The sequence below is a fragment of the Cyprinus carpio genome, chromosome B3 (genome assembly GCF_018340385.1).
Source record: "Cyprinus carpio isolate SPL01 chromosome B3, ASM1834038v1, whole genome shotgun sequence".
Lineage (NCBI taxonomy): Eukaryota > Metazoa > Chordata > Actinopteri > Cypriniformes > Cyprinidae > Cyprinus > Cyprinus carpio.
In genome coordinates this window covers 25,420,202-25,444,050 of record NC_056599.1, presented here as the reverse complement: position 1 = coordinate 25,444,050, position 23,849 = coordinate 25,420,202, and the positions used below count along the sequence as shown (strand labels likewise).

The 23,849-nt window shown below is 37.8% G+C and overlaps 2 protein-coding genes and 1 long non-coding RNA gene across 12 annotated transcripts in view; 1 reads left to right on the top strand and 2 right to left on the bottom strand.

Annotated features, from left to right (window-relative positions):
• Positions 1–2,158: 2,158 nt before the first annotated feature.
• LOC109074208 (activating transcription factor 7-interacting protein 2-like) lies at positions 2,159–10,366 on the bottom strand. 8 transcript variants are annotated; one of them, XM_042720399.1, is made up of 12 exons: positions 10,212–10,366; positions 9,155–9,246; positions 7,492–7,623; positions 7,249–7,335; positions 7,049–7,128; positions 3,852–3,904; positions 3,693–3,757; positions 3,466–3,505; positions 3,332–3,378; positions 3,172–3,235; positions 2,992–3,050; positions 2,159–2,904 (listed from the first exon to the last, which is right to left on the bottom strand). In XM_042720399.1, exons 2-12 carry the CDS (start codon positions 9,242–9,244, stop codon positions 2,503–2,505), a joined length of 1,119 nt encoding a protein of 372 aa, XP_042576333.1. In that variant the 5' UTR covers positions 9,245–9,246; positions 10,212–10,366; the 3' UTR covers positions 2,159–2,502. The 8 variants fall into 8 exon arrangements, with proteins under 8 accessions (XP_042576333.1, XP_042576337.1, XP_018945808.1 ...); XM_042720403.1 differs by having other exon boundaries at positions 3,332–3,375; XM_019090263.2 differs by having other exon boundaries at positions 3,699–3,757.
• Positions 10,367–14,238: 3,872 nt separating this feature from the next.
• On the bottom strand, positions 14,239–17,182 carry LOC122136561. The gene is made up of 3 exons (XR_006154226.1): positions 17,108–17,182; positions 15,303–15,343; positions 14,239–15,155 (listed from the first exon to the last, which is right to left on the bottom strand). It is a non-coding gene; the product is annotated as an uncharacterized LOC122136561 (long non-coding RNA).
• LOC109097270 (glutamate receptor ionotropic, NMDA 2A-like) overlaps positions 16,941–23,849 on the top strand; it is a 135,109-nt gene continuing 128,200 nt past the window's right edge. Inside the window, exons 1-3 of one of the 3 annotated variants that reach the window (XM_042720397.1) lie at positions 16,941–17,228; positions 17,466–17,841; positions 19,951–20,358. In XM_042720397.1, the coding sequence (XP_042576331.1) occupies positions 19,954–20,358 (405 nt within the window). In that variant the 5' untranslated portion in view covers positions 16,941–17,228; positions 17,466–17,841; positions 19,951–19,953. Of the gene's footprint in view, positions 17,229–17,427; positions 17,842–19,444; positions 19,636–19,950; positions 20,359–23,849 lie in introns of those variants that run through there. The other 2 variants (XM_042720396.1, XM_042720398.1) reach the window with 2 other exon arrangements.

The following is a 23,849-nucleotide window of genomic DNA, read 5'->3' as shown; positions in this document are numbered from 1 at the left end:
CAAATGGTTTGTGACTCTTTCTGTTCTGATGTACAGCAAATACTGTATGATATGATCTGAAGCATTTTAGTCATGAAAAAATGTCAATGTTAAAAAAAAAACATGCAAAATAATTTTGCCAAAATATTACATATGTACATAACATTTTATGTCATAAAACATTTGTTTGACTCTATATTGAGCATTATTAACCTCTTCAGCTCTGCGGAATATTTTGAAATTTTTACTGATTTTGGCATACCTGGATTTAAAAGAGCACCCTAATCACAGACATTGGAGTAAATTGATAAAAATGGTCTCATTTCATAGTAAACATCCTAAATTTTAACACATAGGTGGAATAATTAATGTTTTTCATGGCATTTTTCAATAAGAGCTCAGGTGCGGTAAGCCTATGTGTTTTTCAAAGACGTTTTAGAAAATGGGCCAAGTACCGAAACAAACTTGTAGCCAATCAGCAGTAAGGGGCGTGTCTTCTCATGATGTGGAGGAGAGAGCGCTCAGTGCACAGGACGAGCTGAGCGATGACAGAAAGAGTGATGGCGGATAAAAAAAACAGAGGAAGGATAAAAAAGCTATCAAAATAGGGGGGAGACCCTTTTGGGGTTGGGGCGTGTTTGTTTTGGTCATTTGAAATATCAACATTGGCTACCAGAAATCACAAGGTGTTCGCGGGTCCTTAAAAAGTCTTAAAAGGTCTTAAATAAAGTTTTCCTAATAAAAGGCCTTAAAAAGTCTTAAAATATCTTAAATTCAGATTCGATGGGTCTTAAATATTTTTGGTTGCATTAAGTCTGATAATCTTAATGACCGTTTACGATCATTGGACAGACCTGCGGACAGTTACTGCGCCATCAGACAGAATTGCAGTAGCAGAATACACATTGAACTACCTTCTTTGTTAATATAATGTTCTCAATAATAAAAAATAAATAAATATAGGTCAAGCTCCAGCCAGCCTCCTAGCTAGTTGAAAAAATTTATTTATTTTTACTTGCAACAATTTTGCACTGTCACTGTATTTCCAGTGTCAATAGCAATTTTTTTTCCAGTAATTATATACACAGTTGTTTACACAAACATAAAACAAGGTTACACCAATAACATGTAAATGAAGTGGGCAAAAAGCTAAATTTATAAATTCATATTTTGAAATGGGGAATTATCTGAACACATATGAGCAGCCTCACCTTCTGTTGAAGGTTAAGCTTGGAAGTACTGTTCCACAACAGTTTCATTTTGAGAACTTATTTCCAACACTGAATGACATTAAAATGTTCCACTAGATTATTATTATTAGTGACTTTGTTTTGCACACTTTGCATCTTACATTAATGTTTAAATGCTCTAGCGCAGTGGTCCGTGTATCTTTTGGTCATTTGATTTTCTACATAAAAAGAAATAAAGAGAAATGAGAAACGGTTTGATTTTCGTTTTGTTTAAAAAATGGAAAACTAAAATTTTGCTGGATTTTTCGTATTTTTGTTTATGGGTAAAAAAAACACACCATTCATCAATACTTTACTTCAACGATACGGCTAGGGGTGTAACGATTCATCGATATGGATCGAAACACACATACACACGGCAACCACGAGCTCAGTTCATTTTCAACAGCAGAGAAGCAAGCTGAGTTTATTAATCCTGCGGATTCTTTACACGGACCCGCAGTGCTTCCCAAACCTGCCCTGTAACTTTTGTATGCCCCCTTATCTAACACACCTGATTCCACTCATCAGCTCGTTAGTAGAGACTGCAAGAACTAAATTGGGTGTGTCTGATTAAGGAGACATACAAAATGTTCAGGACAGGTTTGGGAAGCACTGCTCTAGTGTGAAGATAAATATGGCGGATTGTGTGGGGCTCACTCAGAGTGATGTCAATCAACACTCATGGGTGGGGCTTGTAAAATGTGATGTCACACTTTATGGATTCTGTTATCCGCTTTCTCTGAGACTAAAAAAAAGCAGGTGGATTTTATTTTTTATTTTTATATCATAATAGGGTGGTTGTATACACACACTGCCAGCACACATTTATGTCCAAACATGTGAAAGTGAATTTTGCATAATAGGTGCCCTTTAACTTTTATGGCTAGTGATTGCTTTGTTGACTCATACCACTGAAGACTCATTATGAAGACCAGAGACAAATTAAATCAGTTTGTAACTTTATAACCAATAACAACAATACAAGAGAGCAGTTTCTTTAATACTTTTATGTTAGTGAGATTCATGTAAGTTAACTGACGTTCTGGGCTCTCTGATACTAAAAAAAAACAAAACAAAAAAAAATTTCTTCAGAGAAAGAAAAAAAACTAGAGATACAAAAATTGAGGAAAAAACAGCAGCTTTAACTTTATTTCTAACTTAACATCTTTTAAGAAATTCAAATCTTAAAAAGTTAAATACTCTAAATGCCAGTATAAAGAGAGTCACATTCACACTCCTTCAAACCTTATATGAACAGAAGTTTCAACACGCCGGAGAAACGTCGCCAAAATCATATTTGTCCTGATGCAACAGTGTGTATGTCACTGTACGGCCCATAACGGCCAAATATATCCTTTCCCACAACGATAAAGCACAGTCGTTTGTCTCCTTTGCAGTCTGACACCTTGCAGGCCATAGGAAGAGTCATGGCTTTGATCTCTCCAAGGCACTTCCATCCTGAAAAAGTGCCATTTTTGTGTTCGTGGGAAACGTAAATGTAGTAGCAATCCATCTCTGCTACATGGGGATCTTTCTGATTCACGTTCCACGCGATGCCTAGCTCTTGTGCGCTTCCAATCCGAGCTAGTTTCACCACTGGCTTCTGGGGCAAGTTGTAAGAGGCAGCTACAACCGGAAGCTCTTTGGGAAACGGAGTGTCTGGGAATGGATGGAGTTTGGACTGCCAGTCCTCCTATGAAGGAAAGGTAGAAACCGAAATGTCATGGCTGTTTTGATATAAACTTATCGATGTAGTGGCACATACAAAACATTAGCATACCTCTTCCAACTGTACTGAAGAACTGACACTGTCATCCTCCGTTACACTTTGTTTTTCTTCTGTTCATTAAATAAAATGACATTAAAACAAGACTTAAATAATTGTTTATGTCTTGCATTAACCATAATTTTAGAAAAAAAGAAAATAAAAACAAACTAGACAAACTCAATGGCATCATACCTTTAATGGCTATAGGTGGTGTACTTGAGGGATTTGATTGTTCCTGTCTTGAAGATTCCGATTTCTGCAGAGCACAAATGTGCAAACAAAACTGCTATGAAACAGCCTGAAAATGCACATCTAGAATGAAAGACACCTGAGTGAGAGGATGATGGCATACCTGATCTAATGGTTGGGTAACCAGGCTCTCTTCATTCAGTCTGGCTGCTGAACCAGGAAAAAAAAAACACCTCATGCCCACCATACAGTCTATACAACAGTGCATTTTTCATAATTTTATTCAAGATCAAATACCTCTGTCTTCTGTAAGGTCAACAACCTGATTCTTCGACTGCTAAAATGAAAAGAGAAAAAAATTTCCCTATGAAGAAGATATTTGAACAATGGTAATCTATAGTCCCCAGTAAAGGCCGATCATGTTATCACATGAGCCACATATTACAAAACTATAAAATTACAAATACTCCAAGAATAAACTAAGGCCAAGTAATGATTGATAATGATGAGACATCGAAAGAAACCTTTACCAAACTCTGGCAGAACCTTTTCTTTGTTCTCCTCAATGTGGTCATCTCACAATCATTGTCTGTTAGTGCAAAAACAATCATTATATTTTATGTCACAGTTTATACATTTGACATTGCTGAAGTTAGAATAAATAATGAAAATAGCAACAAGACCTGCTGATGACACTGAAGCGTTGTCACTGAAACACCCTCCATTGACTGAACTTCTGGTTTAATCTGCATCCCAACAAAGGATATTAAAAATAAAAAAAAAAAAAAAAAAAAAATCTGAATTCTGCATTCCAACAAAGGATATTAAAAATAATAAAATAGAGATTTTCTTGGATGGCAATTTTCCATTCAAATATACCATATTTTTACAATTTGATCGCCCAATGCTCACTTAAAATTTATATTTAAAAACGAATTTAATAGCACGGTTATATATATATATATATATAATATATATATATATATATATATATATATATATATATATATATATATATATATATATATATATATATATATATATACACACACACACACTGTGTCCTCCATAAGTATTGGAACAGTAAAGACAAAATTGTTCTGTTTGCTGTGTTGTCAAGAAATCTGTAAATATGATCGAAAGATGAATGAGACAATACTACAGAATGTCTCATTTTATTATTGGGTGATTCAACACATAGATGTTTTACCAGCTAAGAAGATCAGCACTTTTAGAGTTCATCCTACTATTTGATGTGAGCATAAGTATTGGAACAGCTGCCTCACAGGTCTTTCTAAGTGATCAGCTGTATCCTGTAGCATTCATTCGTCAGATATTGAAAGCAGGGAATGTGTGGTATCAGTTATATCCATTGCTTCCACACAAACCAGGATGAAGACGAGGGGGCTGACTTTGAGAGAAAAGCAAGCAATTTGGATGCTAAAAGAAGAGAGGAAGTAAATTAGAGCTATTGCAAAAACAAAGGGCATGAAGAAATCAAGAGTTTGGAAACCACCGGTGACATCAGCAACCAACAACAACCTGATCGGCTGAGAAAAACAACAGCAGTTTATGACATGGAAAACATTAAGAGCTGTGAAAATGAACCCTAAAATTCAGGTCTGCAGAATCACCAGCAACCTCCAGAAAGCTGTGGTTATGCTCTGACAATCTACTGTCCGGAGGAGAATTTGACACAGAATTACAGAAGCTACAGCGAGATGCAAACCTCTGACCAGCACCAAAAATAGAAAGGCCAGATTAGAGTTAGCGCAAGCCAGTAGTTTTGGAACAGAGTTTTATGGACAGATGAGACAAAGATTAAACTTTAAGTAATGGGAAAGCAAAAGTGTGGAGAGAAAAAAAAAAAAAAAAAAAAAACAAAACAAAAAAAAAAGACCTGTAATTGATTCTACGCATACAGCCTGATCTGTAAAGCTTGGTGGAGGTGGTGTCATGGCATGGCCATGCCTGGCTCTCTCTGGAACAGGCCCTCTCAATTTTAATGATGATGATTAATGAATGATGACAGTATAACAGAATGACTTTGGAAGGATACAAAACCATCTTGGCTAACAATATTCAAGAAAATGCCACCAAACTCATCAGAAAGCGCTACATATTGCATCAGGGCAATGATCCAAAACACCCTGCCCATTAAGTCAAGGACCTTATCTGGGCAAAAAAAACTGCCAAAGTCAATCTCCAGATTTAAATCTGATTGAACATGAATTTCACCAGCTGAAGAGGAGACTAAAGACAGAAACTCCCCAAAACAAGCAACAGTTGAAATTGGCTGCATTAAAGGCTGGGAAAAGAATGAGACCAAGAGTCTGGTGATGTCTGTGGGTCCTAGACTCTGATTGCAAGCAAGGATCTGCAACAAATAATAGCTTTTAATCTTTTACATCTGCCTTCATTTCAACTGTTCCAATACTTAGTGGGATGCACTCTAAAAGTGCTGTCCTTTTTATTTGGTAAAACATTTACGTGTTGAAACAGCGAATAATAAAATGTGACATTCTGTAGTTTTGTTTCATATTCTTTTAATCATTTCTGCAGATGTCTTGACTCCACAGCAAACAGAGCAATTTTGTCTTTACTCTTCCAATACTTATGGAGGACACATATATGCACACACACACATACATACATACAGCAACTCAAAAAATATAATATCCATTTTTCATACTATAGATTATAATGTTATAATCACTTGTTTAACATAACATTTTATTTTTAAGTGTTTTTACATAGTCTCAATTTTAACATTGGCTTAATGATATAGGTCATACTTTTAAGAGGTCCTATTATGCCCCTTTTTACAAGACGTAATTTAAATCTCAGGTGTCCTGAGAATGTCAACTTCACATCAACTGTCAAATGCACACAAAGTTGACAAACACAGTCAGTTTAGTCTGTGAACATAAACAGCCGCACATGTATCAGTCTATTAGATCTGTGAAACAGCATCTCTTAGACATGGTGATAACACGCAACTAACACAAATCAACCAGGCCTCGCTCCCCTCTTATCTTCTGATGTATGCCCTGGGTGGGAATTATTTAAATGAGGGATATTGTGACGTATAAATTCCCAGTAGAAAACTCAAGACTATAATCAAAGTGTTTGAGGGAGTTCAGAAAGAGTGCTTCCTGATATAGAGCATAACTCCCTTTGGAGTGGACTTTGCAGATCTTTTTCAGGGAAAACAACATTGCACACTAGTAAAGGAAGTAGGCTAAAACGTAAAAAAAAAATCATAACGGGATTCAAGTTAATATTGCTACATATACAGTACATCGCATCCAAATTCTTACAGTTAATGTGATTGCGGTAATTCAACAATTAAGCAGAAGGCTAGGATAACAAATAGCTGTAATCACTGGTTTGAACGAGTATGCTTCTTTGGCCTTGGAACACAAACATTAAGTAGCAATGAACGCCTCTTCAGTGAAGCACACTAGTTTATAAGGCTACAACAGCCACACATGAAAGTGAAGAAATGCCACTTGGCATACAGCACCTCAGGGAAAGAAAAGAAATGGAAAGGTGCCAAGACTGCAGTCTTGAATCATTACTGAATTAAAAACAACCCACCGAAAAGAAAAAGGACCACAGGGGACCGCTGAGATGATTTAACTTTGATCATTCTATTAGAATATCTTCTGATTAAACAGTAAATGGAATATTTTAGTGATTGTCATTCAAACAGCAGGCTCACTGCTTCGGCATCATGCTTCGGCATTAAAATGTATACAGATCAACAGCTAAATTAACACCGAAAGCCCCTTCAAAGGCAATATTTTACTTTATTGGTGCCAGTGAAGTATTATGAATGATGTTTGTTATAGGTCTAAACAGGTCTACTTTAGAATACCTGGATATATTGGTTATTGGCTCTGCTGGAGAGATGCATCGCTGGGGCTGCACAGGAGAAGGACTTACAGGAGGAGGAGACTGTTAAACAGATCGAAACACACAACAGTGACAACAATAGAAGTCAGCTTTATTAATGTCTTAGTATTATCATTTGTCAAACCTTGGTGCTATAAATAAATCTCATCATCTAGCTCATACCTGACTCTGAGAAATCCCTAAAGATCTGAACTTTCTGATATATGCAAATACCGCATCTCCCCTTCGTTTTATTTTCCTTACATGAGCCTGCGCAAAAAAAAAAAAAAAATGATTTAACAGAAAATTTGTATGGTGGTTATAATACTGTACATATATTACTACAGTAATATGGATTAGTATATACAAAAATCTATTTATATTAGTATATTAAAGTCCACAGAAATGGGAAAGCTGGTCACTTACCTCAAGATTCTTGATTCTGGCATCGTATCTGGGTTCACCATTCACCTCACCGATTCTCTCCATCAGATTCTTCATCTTGTAGTCAGACTGCTCGACTGCGGTCACAACCTTATCTGAAATAATCTTTTCAATCTATCAATAAACAGGTTACGGGTGGGGTGAGATCATATGAAGTTCTGGAAAATATACACACAAGTGTACACCTGGTTTGTACACCATTCAATATTGAACTTAAATTTAGGTAACAAATACATGGATTGCAGATCAAGAACATGTAAATTAATACTCAAATTTTTTGCATGTTTTGTTTGGCTGCAAGGCCAATCACAATATAAATTGCACACACTTACACTGCCAAAATTCTTATCTAGTTTCTTATTAAAAACAACAAAAACATGACTGCTTCAAAATTAGTGTTTCGGATTGGTTGTGTGTAATTTACATTGTAGAACAAAATGTCAAAGTATCGTCACGTTATGTTTACCACAGGTAGGGGTGGGCAAAAAAAATCGAATGCGATTTTCATGCGCATCTCATCAGTAAAGTCGCTCCTGTGATAAGTAGGTAATCACCTGCACGTGTGTTCAGATCAGAGTATGTGAGCGGAGTGGGGTGGCAACAATTTCCCCTCCGTGCTCTGAGCATTTAATAATCACTCCGCTCCCAGCTACACAGAGCCGCAGTTCACTGACAAGCTACACAAAATGGCGTTCAAAATCCCATTCACATTTTTTCACATTCACATTTACTGGGAGCGGAGTGATTATTAAATGCTCAGAGCACGGACGGGAAATTTTACTGACTTTACTGACGAGATGCGCATGAATATCGCATTCGATTTTTTGCCTAGCCCTAACCACAGGCTTACTCAAATGGAAAAACCCCATTATAAAACCCTATGTCTCTATGACTTCCACAGTATTTTTTTTTTCCATACTGTGGAAGTCAATGGGGCCCATTAACTGTTTGGCTACTAACATTACTCAAAATGTATGTGTGTGTGTTTATGTTATAAATAAGAAAGAAACTGATACAGGTTCGGAACAGCTTGTGTGTGAATATATGACAGCATTTTAACTCTTGGGTGAATTAACCTGTATGAATTTCGTTCTTCTCTGTAACATAAAAAAATATAATAACCCAGTTTCAAAAGTAGCCGTGTAATAAGTAGAATAGTGCACATTCAGTAAAAGATCTGACCACCTTTATATCAATGAGAAACTAAAAACAAATTAGCTTTAATCTTATGAACTATGGCAGAAGTATACGCACATGAAGTGACATTTTCCAGAATGCTTTTTACCCCAGATGTCCGTTTATTTTATATTATTTACCTGAAAAGGCTGGCGCACATTTTGTGTTGCTGTAATTAATTTTAAATATTTTTGTTTGCAGATCGTTTTGAGAGTAATGGACTTAATTCAAATTAATGCCCATTCAATTGAGGGAAAAACACTCCCTTTTTAGAGAGTAAATACATATTTTCATATGCAACAGCTCGTGATCTGAAAGAGACTGAGTTCAGAATTTTGCGGACCCTGGCGTACAATTAAAACCACAGCCTTTCCATTTCAAAACCAAGTGTACAAAGACATCAAATCCTTGTACATTTCATTACTACTGTGTGAGAAAAACATACAAGGGATGTAACTGACAAACTTGCCTCGTGTCGAGGGAGCTTATTCGCCTTCTGCCCACTTTCTTGAGCCAAGTGTAATGTTGCGGAGTCGTCCTCATATCTGGACCTTTTCATACCTGAGAGGAAGAGATGTAAAGCTCATTTAATTTCGAGTGATCAGCAGTATGAATGATGAATACTAGGGATGCACGACAAATATCAGCAGTATGTACGACACAGAGCCGTTGTTCACTGACAAGCTGCGCAAAATATGATCGTGGTTTCTCATCCTTTACTGACGAGATGCACATTAAATATCGTGCATCCCTAATGAAAACCAAACACATAAGAGATGAAGTACAGCATGAAGTACTGTGCTAGACTAACTGAGACTTGTCATGGCACTTGTACACTGCTGTTGTTCTCTCGCTGGTCTGATTGCTTCTATTGTTCTCATCTGTAAGTCGCTTTGGATAAAAGCGTCTGCTAAATGACTAAATGTTAGTTCTTTTAGCACCCTTAATGTAAACACTTGTAACGTTACTTCGTTTCAGATTAAACAGCAACCAAGATTCAGTCGTAGCCACAATACAGACAGCTGGCTCAAACCGTGCCATCGAAGACAATCCTGTGCTTTTTATACATAAACACATCTACACTGACTTAAACAAACAACCCGGAAATGACGTGCAAGTATGGCAACAACAAGCAAGTATGCAAGTATGGTAACAAACTCTCTGGTTGAAAAGCATTGTCTATGAGCATTACCGACGCTCCTGGCTGCACTATTAATGGTAGCGTAAATGGCCTTTCCTCAAAAACGCTAACGTTAGCTACATTCGACGATGACGATCCAGAAGCAAATAACAATTTACACAATGAAAGGTTTAAGCAAGGTAGAATCCATGTCGCTTACTAAATCAGCTGGCCTTACTGAATCAGCACGTTTTCTATCACCACACAAGCACGCATAGCGCTTTGGAAAACACGCTGACTCTGGCGCTTGCCGTACAACGTGCGTAACAAAGTCCGAACGAAGCCCGCGAATTGTTTGCGTTGTGTCCTCCCAACAAAACGAAAGACATTTTTAAGGTCAACCCACCTGGACTGCTGTCTTACTTAAACAGAATGCCGAACGCGTCGTAACTACCGGTCAGCTTAGTAGTGCGGACTTCCGTTTCTTTAAATAATATAAGTCCCGCCACGAAAGGTAGGGGGTGGCAGTGCCCGCTTTGTGAATGAATGGTTCTTATGAGTCGAATCTTTTAGAGAATTGGTTGAACCGGTTCACAAAACCGGTCTAAGCGAATCGTTCACGAATGGGACGAGTAACGTATCGGTCAGAGCGGTTCTCGACTCATCAGCTCACCGACTGTGACCTATGAACCGTCTTTCTGACATGTCCACTCGATATTACGTTCACTGAGAACCGGAGTGAACAGATAGTGGGGAACATTTCGCATTCGAGGATTTCACTGATGGGGCAACTAATAATAAAGTCGTCGAATAATATAAGTGTCACCCAGATGATTGCATGACAGGTTTTTTTTTTTTTGTAAATAAATTTAATTAAAACGTCTTTGTAAATAATTTAGCACTGCAATTTAAATGCAAATTACTTTAAATTTATACAGTTACCCCTTTTTTGAAGTGCCCCTATTATGCCATTTTTAAGGTTAATAATATAGTTTTTGGAGTCTCCTACAATAGGATTACATGCATGCAACGTCAAAACACCCTTTCGTTTTCTCAAAAACGATAGAAATTATATTATTTATCATACTTGTGATTCAGTGGAGCCAGCTCGTCCAGATAAACAGTGGACTGAGCCATCTTTCAAGAGCAGGCATCTTGCATTGAACTCCCCAAGATTTTTTTTTTTATTTTATTTTTTTTGATTTCACAACTTGACCAACACACATTTGAGTCAAAAAGATTTTTATCTGAATCACAGTGCACCACAATGCAGTATGTGATTAAAGACAAAAATCACATGGATAAAGACATTTTCACAATCTTGCATTTTGTCCATTAAATGTATCATTTTGGGCTAAAAAAAAGATTAAGAATGTTTATATTCCAGTTCATGTGTGTAAAAAACATTCAGTTTTTCACTTTGTTATTAAAAACTTTTTGGAAAAACTAATAAAAATATCACAAAATAAACATAAAAAACAAAATAACAAAATTTCACAACACACAACAGATTTATTTTTGGCAAAGTTATTAAACAACACATTTTATGGACTCTCAAGGTAAAATAAGAATATTATAAAAATGCTTAATATTCATATAGGCTCATTTACTGGAGCATATACCTCAGGTAAATCATTAGGACAATCACTAAACATGACACAATCTATAAATTATATTGCATATTAACAATTATACACAAAGTATAATGTCATTCTACACTGAAACACACCTTTTTGAAAATCTTTTGCGTATGTTCTGCCCAGTGACACCAAATATCTCCGACACCTAATATTTCAGAACACCAGTCAACGTAGAACATAGGCTGGAATTATGCAAATGTCTTACCCCATGAGGTGTAGCCATCACAGCAGTAGGATTCAAATTACTAATGACTCGAGGCTGTAGGGAGTTGATTCTTTATTTCGGGAGACATTAACCTTATTTATCTTGCACTTTCGGCTTTACAACTTTGCTGATTGTTTACATTCACATACAGCTACATTACACACTGCATGAAAGGCAATATTGGAAATGGCATAATAGGGGCACTTTAACGTTATATTTTACAATGTAACTTATTCATTCATTCTGAACATTATGTGTAGAGAGCATACAGGTGCATCTCAATAAATTAGAATGTCGTGGAAAAGTTCATTTATTTCAGTAATTCAACTCAAATTGTGAAACTTGTGTATTAAATAAATTCAGTGCACACAGACTGAAGTAGTTTAAGTCTTTGGTTCTTTTAATTGTGATGATTTTGGCTCACATTTAACCAAAACTCACCAGTTCACTATCTCAACAAATTAGAGTACTTCATAAGACCAAAAAATAAAAATAAAATTTTAGTGAATTGTTGGCCTTCTGGAAAGTATGTTCATTTACTGTACATGTACTCAGTACTTGGTAGGGGTTCCTTTTACTTTAATTACTGCCTCATTTCGGCGTGGCATGGAGGTGATCAGTTTGTGACCCTGCTGAGGTGGTATGGAAGCCCAGTTTTCTTTGACAGTGGCCTTCAGCTCATCTGCATTTTTTGTTCTCTTGTTTCTCACTTTCCTCTTGACAATACCCCATAGATTCTCTCCGGGGTTCAGGTCTGGTGAGTTTGCTGGCCAGTCAAGCACACCAACACCATGCTCATTTAACCAACTTTTGGTGCTTTTGGCAGTGTGGGCAGGTGCCAAATCCGACTAGAAAATGAAATCAGCATCTTCAAAAAGCTGGTCAGCAGAAGGAAGCATGAAGTGCCCTCAGTCAGAGTCAGAGTGTTCGCGAGTGAAAATATATCTGTGCTAAACTTATACTTATCCTCCAACTCACACACTGGCAATTATTCAGCCCGCCAAAGTGGCTAGTTGGAGTCGCTATATTACCCGCCACAAGCAAAATCCACCCACATTTTGCGGGTTGGCGGGTGTTAATGTCAAGCCCTGTTGACAATCCTCATAAGGCTGCGGTTCTCTCGGTTGGTTGTGCATCTTTTTCTTCCACACTTTTTCCTTCCACTCAACTTTCTGTTAACATGCTTGGATACAGCACTCTGTGAACAGCCAGCTTCTTTGGCAATGAATGTTTGTGGCTTACCATCATTGTGAAGGGTGTCAATGATTGTCTTCTGGACAACTGTCAGATCAGCAGTCCTCCCCATGATTGTGTAGCCTAGTGAACCAAACTGAGAGACCATTTTGAAGCCTCAGGAAACCTTTGCAGGTGTTTTGAGTTGATTAGCTGATTGGCATGTCGCCATATTCTTATTTGTTGAGATAGTGAATTGGTGGGTGTTTGTTAAATGTGAGCCAAAATCATCACAGTTAAAAGAACCAAAGACTTAAACTACTTCAGTCTGTGTGCACTGAATTTATTTAATACACAAATTTCACAATTTGAGTTGAATTACTGAAATAAATGAACTTTTCCATGAATTTCTAATTAATTGAGATGCACCTGTATATAGCATGATGACCCGTCTTGACTGCAAAGAGTAGAAGTTTTTCACTGAGTGACTGTATTTGAACCGGTTATTTTAATTGAACTGTTCGAAATGGGAATAGAACCGCAGTGTCAATGATTTTTTTTCTCTTTCATTCTTTCTAATGGTTCTTTTTTACCATTTGATTCTTGTTTATTTTTAGGTTTTACTCAACTAGCATGGGTTTTAGTGTAGAGTAATGAAGGTCGTCTCTTATTTTTCTCTAAATTGCTTAGCTGCTTGATTTTAATCTACATTAACTGTTCTCTTCAGTTTGGTCAGACAAAAACTCATAAAAAAAAAAAAAAAACATTCCAATGAATATTGCCCCATTAAAGATAAAGTGCCACCCTGCGGCTCTGTCCCCTAGGGATTCTGCTAAAAACACCAAATTTTCCATGTCTTTGAGTGAGAGAAAATATTATGGCCCAGGTGCACCCAAGGGCCCTAGTGCAGTCATTAGTATTCCCACCAAACCTCCCACTGCTATGCCACTGTGTGGGAGAGTATAATATTTCTATTTAATGATTCTAAAACAACACTTTATGTAATTGCATACACACATTGCTGTTATAGGCCTTATGTTAAAGTGATAGTTCACCCAAAAATGAAAATTCTCTCATCATTTAGGCTACTCACCTTCATGTCGTTCCAAATCTGAAAATATACTACAGTGGTGCCTGAAAGTTTGTGAACCCTGTAGAACTGTCAGTATTGTTAAGAGGTTCTTCACAGAAGAACCACTTTTGGTTCCACAAAGAACCACCTCTTTCTTACCTTTTTATAATCTGTCTGAAGAACCTTTTTTTGCCACAAAGAACCTTTTTTGAAACAGAAAGTTTCTTCAGATGTTGAAGGTTCTTTATGGAACCATTTAGACAAAAAGGTTTTAAGGTATTTTTAAGAGTGTATATATTTTTGTTTCATTTGTTTGATTGGGTTCTCTTTGTCAACTGTCAGAACTTGCGTGAAAACCTGATGATCTTTAGGTTATATTTAACATTCTTCAAAAACATCTTCTTTTGCATTCAACAGAAGAAAGAAACTCATACAGGTTTGGAACAAGTGGAGGCTGAGTAAATCATGACAAAATTTCGATTTTTGGGTGAACTATCCCTAATGGTATGGTCTCCCTCAGTACTGAAGCCTTTGATTTCTATTGAGTTTTGAGGGTTAAGTTAAGAGGGGTCATGTGCATCTCTCCTAGCAGGCTTCATTTGAGTTTCGTTACCTAATCTGTGGTTGAACAGTCTTGATGTAACTGCTCACATTTTCTTTGTTTTGCAGGGGCATTCACTTTGCATTACTTCTCAAACAAACATGGTACTGCTTCCCTGCATTCATGCATGACTCTATACCCAGCATCACAGTAGTATTAAGCTGAAATACAAACCCCTCAGGGAAAACTGAGAGCTGCAGTTTGAGCGTGAACAATTGCTTTTTTTTATTTTTTATTTTTAGTTAAACATGAGTTAGGGTGCAGACAGTGTCCAAAAAATAAGGGCCAGTATGATTTTTGAACGGAACAGACCAAAATAGAAGAAGCACTTGACTACTCACATTTTGGAATGTTTCTTTTTTTCCTTTTTTTGACATGCAGAGCTAAAATAGAAACATATGCAGATGTGTTAAAAAACTACATCGGCTAAGAACTTCACAGGCAGGAGGATCGTGTTCTCCTTCGAGATAAAGCATCAGTCATGTTCTGCATCTGCTGGAGTTGTCTGCTAATGAGTAAAGCATGTTCACTGCAACTGCAGAAAATGAGAAATGGCCATTTCCTTCTGTCCGAGAGGATAATGGGAGTTGGGGGCTGGAGGCGTAGCAAGTGCTCTGACTCTGACAGTCTTCCATAAGCTTGAGTTCTTCCCACAGAAGCTGGTGACATCACACAAAGAGCTTTTCTATGACTCATGCCTGTGTTTTGAATGTGTAGTTTGAATCATATATACCATAGTGCAAGTCACATTTACTGAAATTCCGAAGGGGTTATCATGCTAAAATAGAGAAGTAGCATATATATACTCATGGTGCTGTTCGAGTGCATTTCTTGAAGGGATCATCTCCTGTTAGGAAAAAGCAATCAAGAAACATAAGAATCATGTTTTTCTTCTTCCATCAACATAATCATTTAGAGGCTTTGCCACATCTACACACTTTTGGGTTTTGTTTGCCTTCACTCTACAATTAGAAGCGTGTATACGTTGTAATTTTAAATTGATGTAATGGTACAGTCAGTACAGTCAATTATACAACTTCAAGTTCTCTCAACATATCTATCAAAATATCTATCTAGGAAAAAAATATTTGTTTTTGTGGACAATTAAAATTTTCATTTTGTCTGTTCTAAAAATCTATGTATGGTTTTTGTAGTCAGTTGTCTGTGTCTATCTGTACATTTTCTGTCTGTCTGTCTATCTATCTATCTATCTATCTATCTATCTATCTATCTATCTATCTATCTATCTATCTAATCTCTGTCTGTCTGTCTGTCTGTCTATCTATCTATCTATCTATCTATCTGTCTGTCTATCTATCCATCTATCTATCTATCTATCTATCTATCTATCTATCTATCTGTCTGTCGTATCTCCGTCTGTCCGTCTATCTATCTGTCTATCTGTCTATCTGTCTATCTATCTATCTATCTATCTATCTATCTATCTATCTATCTATCTGTCTATCTGTCTGTCTGTGTATCTATCTGTCTGTCTGTCTGTGTGTCTATCTAGCGTCCGTCTGTGTCTGTCTAGTCCTATCTATCTGTCCGTCTGTCCGTCCGTCTATCCTCCGTCCATCCATCTATCCACCTATCCATCCATCTATCCGTCCGTCCGTACGTCCATCCATCTATCCATCTATCTATCTATCTAAGATGAACCAAATGTGTCTATCCGTCTGTCCGTCTATCTATCCGTCTGTCTGTCTATCTATCTATCCGTCCGTCCGTCCGTCCATCTATCTATCTATCATCTATCTATCTGTCCGTCCATCCGTCCGTCCGTCCGTCCATCTCTCTGTCCGTCCATCCGTCCATCCATCCGTCCGTCTGTCTGTCTGTCTGTCTGTCTGTCTGTCTGTCTATCTATCTATCTATCTATCATCCGTCTGTCTGTCTGTCTGTCTGTCTATCTATCTATCTATCTACCTCCGTCCGTCCGTCCGTCCATCTATCTATCTATCATCTATCTATCTGTCCGTCCATCCGTCCGTCCATCTCTCTGTCCGTCCGTCCGTCTGTCTGTCTGTCTATCTATCTATCTATCCGTCCGTCCATCTATCTATCTATCATCTATCTATCTGTTCCGTCCTCTCCCCCCACATACCTACCTACCATCTATCTATCTGTCCGTCCATCCGTCCGTATCCATCTATCTGTCTATCTATCTATCCATCCATCTATCCATCTGTCTATCATCTATCTGTCTGTCTGTCTGTCTGTCTGACAATAAATCTATCTATCAAAATACATATCAATAAATCTATCTATCAGTTAAAGTTATGCCATCAATAGCTTATCTAAAACATTGTCACTGCATTTTGAAGTGATTTTTCTTTCTTTCTTCTTTCTTTCTTATACCTTACATTTAACACGATTTGTATGATTTATGCAACTAGAAAAAGTGCGTATTGAGGCACTCTGATCAGTGTGCAGTAGATGAACGAGCTGAGATGAAACGCTCGTGGTTCCCTCATCTCATAAGGTGAACGAATGCAGTAGAAACGCATCGAATCGAGCACGCAATGACCGGTCAGATGAGAATATCGTGAGGGATGTGTGAGAGAGCAGGGTCTGCTCTGAGGAGCCCCTGATGTCCGAGCAGACTCACTATTTGTTGATGAGCTCAGTGGTTGTTTGCGCAGTGAGTGAAGTTTGGCTCTGGAATTCAAACGCTCCATCACAGAAATGATTCAGATCACCGAAAAAGCAGAAGAATCACGCCGCGACAGGTAAAAGCTCCACAAAACCGAGCCGAGTTCACACATTAACCATCCACATCCAGCGAGTTATATTAGTTATATTTTCGTCTAAAAGTTATATTTCGTCTATTTTAACTTTTATGATTGTGTGTAGGCTAAGTTACGTCAAGTGACGGTTGGTGTGTTGACATTTAAACACTCTTGTTGTGTTGCTGAACGACTTACGAGATCTGAAGACCGTTGAACTGAAAGCTGTTCTCTTCTTAGGGGGTGCCTTGCTTCTTAGAGGGTGTAATGCTCATTTTCACCTTAAGGATGTGTAACTGACGGCATCCCTCAGATCCAGAGAGGCTGTGGGGAAAGAGGACTGTCCTGTGGTCCTGCTTGCAGATTCACTCCCAATTTCTAGCGGATTCAGTCACCAACGAGCGAGTCTCGCGCTTCTGTTTATCGAGGAAGAGTCATGGATAATTCATAAACATGCAAACCACTGGATTAATTTGATTCATATGGTTCTGTGGTTGAACTTAAAGGATTCGTCGGTGGGAATAATTATCCACATTTCCAACCTGGCTGGTGAGAGGAGGACTGTTGCAATGTCATCCCATTCAACATCTTTGGAGCTTTGTGGAAGAGGGATGCTGTGAGTAGCTATTATTGCTTTTTGCTCTCTCTCTCTTTGTTAAAATTCGCTTGGTCCATTACGATTAGGTCTCTTACATGACATTGAAGAATAGACATAAACGTTTCAAAATTCAGTTACAATGAAATTAATTTGATGCAGGAAAACGCGGCTTTTCCTTGCATCATATAGCGATGCGCGGTCCTAAACAGAGGCATAGAAGGAAGAAAACGGGATTTGATACTTTATGATGTTAGGATATAGGGCTTTTAAACAGTAAGTTGTGTTTTATCGAGTTATGTGCAACAACACGCTCTTGTTTTACCTGTAAGAAAACTCGTGTCACGATCATGTGAGCAGCACCAAATCTCAAGATTTTCCCTCAGGAGTGCGCTTCGCTTTTGCTGGATAAAACGAGGGAATTTACTAATCAGCGGGGGAAAATGTAAAGCAAAAAAAGAAGAAAAAAGATAAACGTGTAATTTGAAAAGGTTTTACATGTTAGATGACTTGTCTGTGCTTGCTTTGATATGTAACAGATGAATGCGGATTTTGGTCTAGTTGTTGATCCAACTTCAAATATCAGGCTACTTTTCTTGTTAAAACATAAGGCTGATTTGATTTTTTTTATTAAACAGCCGGATTGCAGACTAAACGTTGCTTCTTTTCTGTCGTAATGGATGTGATTCTCAGCCTGAGTTGGTTGTGTTGTAAAGTTATGATGCGTATATTTTTTCTTTGAATATTATAGTGTCCTACAGCGTACTGAGGTTCCAGCTGAGAACGCAACGCGAGACGCGTCGATAGGGGGCGCACTTGCATAATGGTCGTTTTGAGGAAATTAATGAGGTATCAGAAGGAATATTCATCTAGATATATTTTCCATGTAAAGATCTCTGTCACGTTGTAGGAACACTGATATCGCATTTGCCTAAAATAACAAACGAAGCCGATTTTATTCACGCAAACAGCAAAATCTTCATAAATTATGCTCTCCCCCCTTTCTCTAATTAATTACTTTAAAAATAAAACGTTATATAAATGGAAAATGGAATTGTCAAAAGACCTGGCCTCCAGCCAAAGTGCATGCAATCTCAGCTCCACATTCATTAATGTTTGTCACATGGTTCATAATTCATTTGATGCTTTATTTATTTAATTTTCAGTACGCTCAGAGCGTGAACATTGCACATTTTTGCAACCACTCAAAAACATGATGACACGGTATCTGTGTTGGACAAAATGTCATGTGACATCTTGAAAGTACTGATTTAAAGACATAAATACAAGCACACTCTAGCGTATTTAAACATCTGTATATATTTAACAATTATTAAATCACTGTAAAGCTAAATATAATCATCTAATCTAAATGCATGTCTGCAGAAATGCATCAAACTTCGAGTCTTAGTCTCTAGAGACAAGCCTAGATCCAATCACACAAAGCATGATATTTTCACCAATCTCTGCTCAACTGCATTGAAACAAATCAGCCATGCATGTTTGCCTGCTTTACTGAATTCTTATCAACCGAAACTGTGCTAAATCTAGCTTGCTCATTCATTTGTCTTTAATAATGGTGATATGATGCATTATTCTTCATGAGAATTGCAGGCTCCAACAGCCCCTGCACCATATGTTGTTTCTCTGCAGTTTTATGCCGTGCTTTACAATGCATCTGTTTGCGTATACATGCTGGCCACAGTAGCAGAGGGCCTGTGAGCTTCCTCCGCTCAGTCAGTCCAAGACTCTTCATGTGATGATGTCAGCTCCCATCTCTTCTGCCCTGCTTGCTGCTCAGATCCAGTGTCACATGTAATATTCATCATTTGCTCATTGCTAGCTATTCATTGCCTAAATTCCAGCATGAGATTATAAAATCCTGCGCTTCTCGTCATTGTTGTGTAACTCCACTGGATCGTATGTAAAATGCATTTGCTATTGAATAAGTATTTCAGGTAATGTAATTCTGAGCTAAAGCAATTAAACAATGTTGCATAAGACTTAGCTATCTGAAGTAATATTGAGTTTCCTCTTTGAGCAGAAGTATATTAAATGGTGTATTTTGTAAACCTCTAAATGCATTATATCACAAACAGCCTGTATTATGTGTGTGCTTTTGATCCGCAGGGAATGAAGTGGAGCACTATGGGGTTTTCCAGGTTGGTTCTTCTGACTCTTCCAGCTCTCCTTACCCTCATCAATGTCTCACATGCGGCAGAGAAAGTGCCCATACTGAACATTGCCGTGATCCTGGGTCAAACACGCTACATCTCCGATAGAGATATACGGGCTCTGTGGAGCAAAGATGATCCCATTGACGTCAATGTGGTGACCCTGCTGGTGAATGAAACAGACCCCAAAAGCATCATTACCCATGTGTGCGATCTCATGTCCGGGACTAAAATCCACGGGGTGGTGTTTGGGGACGGCACGGACCAGGAAGCCATCGCCCAGATTTTGGATTTTATTTCCTCTCAGACTTTGATACCCATTCTGGGGATCCATGGCGGCTCGTCCATGATCATGGCGGATAAGGTCAGTCGGTAGACAGCATCAGCTCACCTAGAGCAGGGTACATTATTGAATACTAAAGTGCTTTCCAAATTTGTTTACCCCAGATCTGGAGCGGAAGATGAGCTTGAAATATTATTGAGATCACAAAATTAGTTCAGTGGGTAAAAATGTGCACTCTTAAGGTGGTTTGGTAATGACAATGATGTAAAATAATGTCATTAGTGCAACATGCAATCGTGCCTTGACTGTTCCCCTGACAAATTATCATATGGAGTTATTTCACAACATATGCTTCATCAAAAAAGCTGGAGTAATCACTTTACTGAACCTGATAACAAATATCTCTTTATATTAAACCATCATAATTTCAATCACATCTGTGATTATGCAACATTTACTTCATTGAACAGCAAAATAGGGTGAACCCCCCCCCCAAATCACCCCCCCAAATCAGATCCGAGATCAGTTTATGGTACAATTTAAGATGGTAAACTTAGAGAGGTGATAATTTGCCACTCTGTTGACTTCGTTCCATTTTCATTACCGACCACTAACCGCGCATCGGAATCCCCACTTGCTATAAAATCTTGTTGCAGACTTGCATTGAGTTTATATAATAATCCTGTTTCTCATGAGCACTCGCTGCTGCATTTAAATATGTTTACTTGCTTTTCATCTCAGGATGTCGCTGTATCAAATGAAGCAACATTTTGAAAGCTTATTCTCAAGAGATTTTCTTCAGAGGTACATTAAGTCATTCTAAAGCACTCTGTGTTGATCCTTAAGGAGATAAATGTCTCTGCACTATTTTTACTCACGGGGACCTTTACGTCTTCTTTTGTTGAATAATACATCACGTGCATAAATTTTAAACTGTATGCTAGGATGTGAGTATGTACTACCAGTGACATGTTGGTGTGAACTTTGCATTGTTTACATACAGTACATCTAGGACATGGTAACATTATGAAATCCCTATAATCCCTCTTCAGATATGCCTTAATTATAATTTGTGTGCATTTTAAATGCCCTAAATGTTGTATTTTTATAACGTCATGCGATTTGATTCTTGCCTTTGTTGGTTAAGACAGACAAGGCGAAATTAATGGCAGCTCATGGTTTTTTCAATCTTCAGGAGACAAGAAAGCATACATGTGGTAATTAATGTTGGGCCGCTGGGCAGGTCTTACTTCATTTAGTGCCCATGCAGCAGGATCTGAGTCCAATAAACACAGGGATCATTGGCATGTGTCAGGGGATCCTTTGTTTTATATCTAAAGTGCTGCCTCCCACTGAATGCAGTCAATGCACAGGCATGCTCATGGCTACTTACGGCCAAAGATCAACTGTCTGTCTTATTGATGTTTTTAGGTCGCTTTTCCATATATCTTCAGCCTGAAGCAATTGATTTAAGACACATGATTGTCATTTAATATACCCAGGTGCCAAGAGAGGCAACATACAATGGAGATGGCCATTTAGGCAATTTAGTTCTTTCTCTCCTCCATCACTGACAGGGAAATGCAGTGATCTGTCTTTCTAGTGTGGATATAGAAATTCTGAAGTGCTTATCCATTTATATACTCCTAATAGATTCCCAGTAGATTCAGTATATGCACACTGTGGTTCAGACTGAGGTCTTTGCTATCTTTGACACTTGTATAAAAATCCTTTCAGATGATTCAACACACTTTCAGAGTTGAAAATGAATGTGTACACATTTTCTATGTAAACACTAATCGGACCTGATGTGTCCTCACCTGTCAGTCAACCATTGCACTAAAACAAGGGTTTTAAACTTTGCTAATTACATGTGGCTTTTAAAGAACTACTTTAATATGCCTGATATCAACTATGCCATGAAGAGCCTTTGGACTTTTCCATTCCACATAAGGTTTTTGTAGATGAAAAAGGTTCCTTAGTTCTTCACACTAAAAAAAAAAAAATGGTTCTTTTAAGAACTGTTCACTGAAAAGTTCTTTGGAGACCCAGAATGCTTTAAGAGTGAATACTGTTTTTCCATGAATGTTCTGACACAAACATGTTTGTGAATTGTTTTGTTCTGAGCAGATACCATTATTCTTATTGTGACCTCATTTTAGGCATGAGCTCTTAAGATTTTCATGGACTTGGTGTTTAGGGAGATTGCAGATCATTGTGTTCTCTTTTGGATGAGATACAACCCCCAATAGCCTTCAAGTGCTGTCAGTTTGGAGGAGGGATGACTGAAAAATCAGCCTGTGATCCTATCTTATAATTTCAGGTGATAACAGTCATTCTGAAATATTATTAGGTATTTTAGTTTGACTTCTATCCCATTTCTCACTGCCTAGAGAAGACTGGTTTAGACTCTTTGGTATAATTCTCTAGACAACCTACTATTTGCGAGCTGACGCAAAGTACAGAGTTGGGAAACTTTTTAACACTGGTGGGCTCTGGTTTTAGAGTAAATATTTGCATAGGCTTAGTGACATTGTGGCCCTGTATTTTATATGCACTACCATTCAAAATGCTCACCAAGGCTGTGTTTGTTTGGTCAAAAATACAATTAACGCTGAATTTTCAGCATCATTACTCCAATCTTCAGGGTCACCATAATCCATCAAAAGTCATTATAATATGCTGATTTGCTGTTGTTACACAATCAACACTATACTAAGAAATGTTTCTTGAACATTCGTAGTGTAGTTACAGCATCTACCAGCATGGGCCAACTGGGCCATACTATTCAACCATTTGATGTTAATCAAGAAACGTTTAAACAAACCTAACTGACAATTTGCTACAGTGCTTATAATAGTTTTGAGTTCTGAGTTGGGTCCTGTCAATCATATCCATTGAGCGCTTTATGTTGTTTGTATGAAAATTCATTAACGAAGACATGCTGTGAACAAGCGCAGCACTAATGTTTACTGTTCACTTATAAGAGAGCATTTATGAACATGCGAATTATGAAATGTAATTAACTTGCTGCCATCTTACAATTAATAACCTGCTGTTGCTGTGGATGAGGGAACCACCAAAGGGTGGAGATTTTCAATTAAATTATTAATTAACAACAGTGAGGCCATTGTGATGTCACAGCTTTTTTGAAGACCGACATATTGCTTTTCCACTTCTACTAGTGGGAACAAAGTGGTATCATTCCCCCTAGATAGATGCTTTTGTGTATCCTTATTGTGTTCATTACTGTTCTCTTTATTTGTGATTTCAGCTATAGTGAAAATATAGCCTCACAATATGCAAATGCACCAGTTGTATTCATCTGAAATGATTCTGAGCCACCCTCCTGAAGAAAATAATTGCAATATTGTAGAGCAACACAGCAGAGATTGCAAATATCTCCTCAAATGCTAATGTCCTGATCCCCTGAGCCTCTTCTAAGCTGTACAATGGCATAACTAGTGTTGAAAGACATGCATATCTGTTCCCATCTGAAAAGGCACAGGTATAGATAGGATACCTCTATGTGATTAAACCTCACACAGATATTCAGTGTCCAGCACATTGTC

Coding starts and splice junctions, on each gene's coding strand:
- LOC109074208 (XM_042720399.1), bottom strand. CDS start 9,244: ATGAAAAGGTCCAGATATGAGGACGACTCCGCAACATTACACTTGGCT. Junction 7,624..9,154: donor ATAAGCTCCCTCGACACGAG/GCAAGTTTGTCA, acceptor GTTTATTGATAG/ATTGAAAAGATTATTTCAGA. Junction 3,758..3,851: donor CGCTTCAGTGTCATCAGCAG/GTCTTGTTGCTA, acceptor TTGCACTAACAG/ACAATGATTGTGAGATGACC.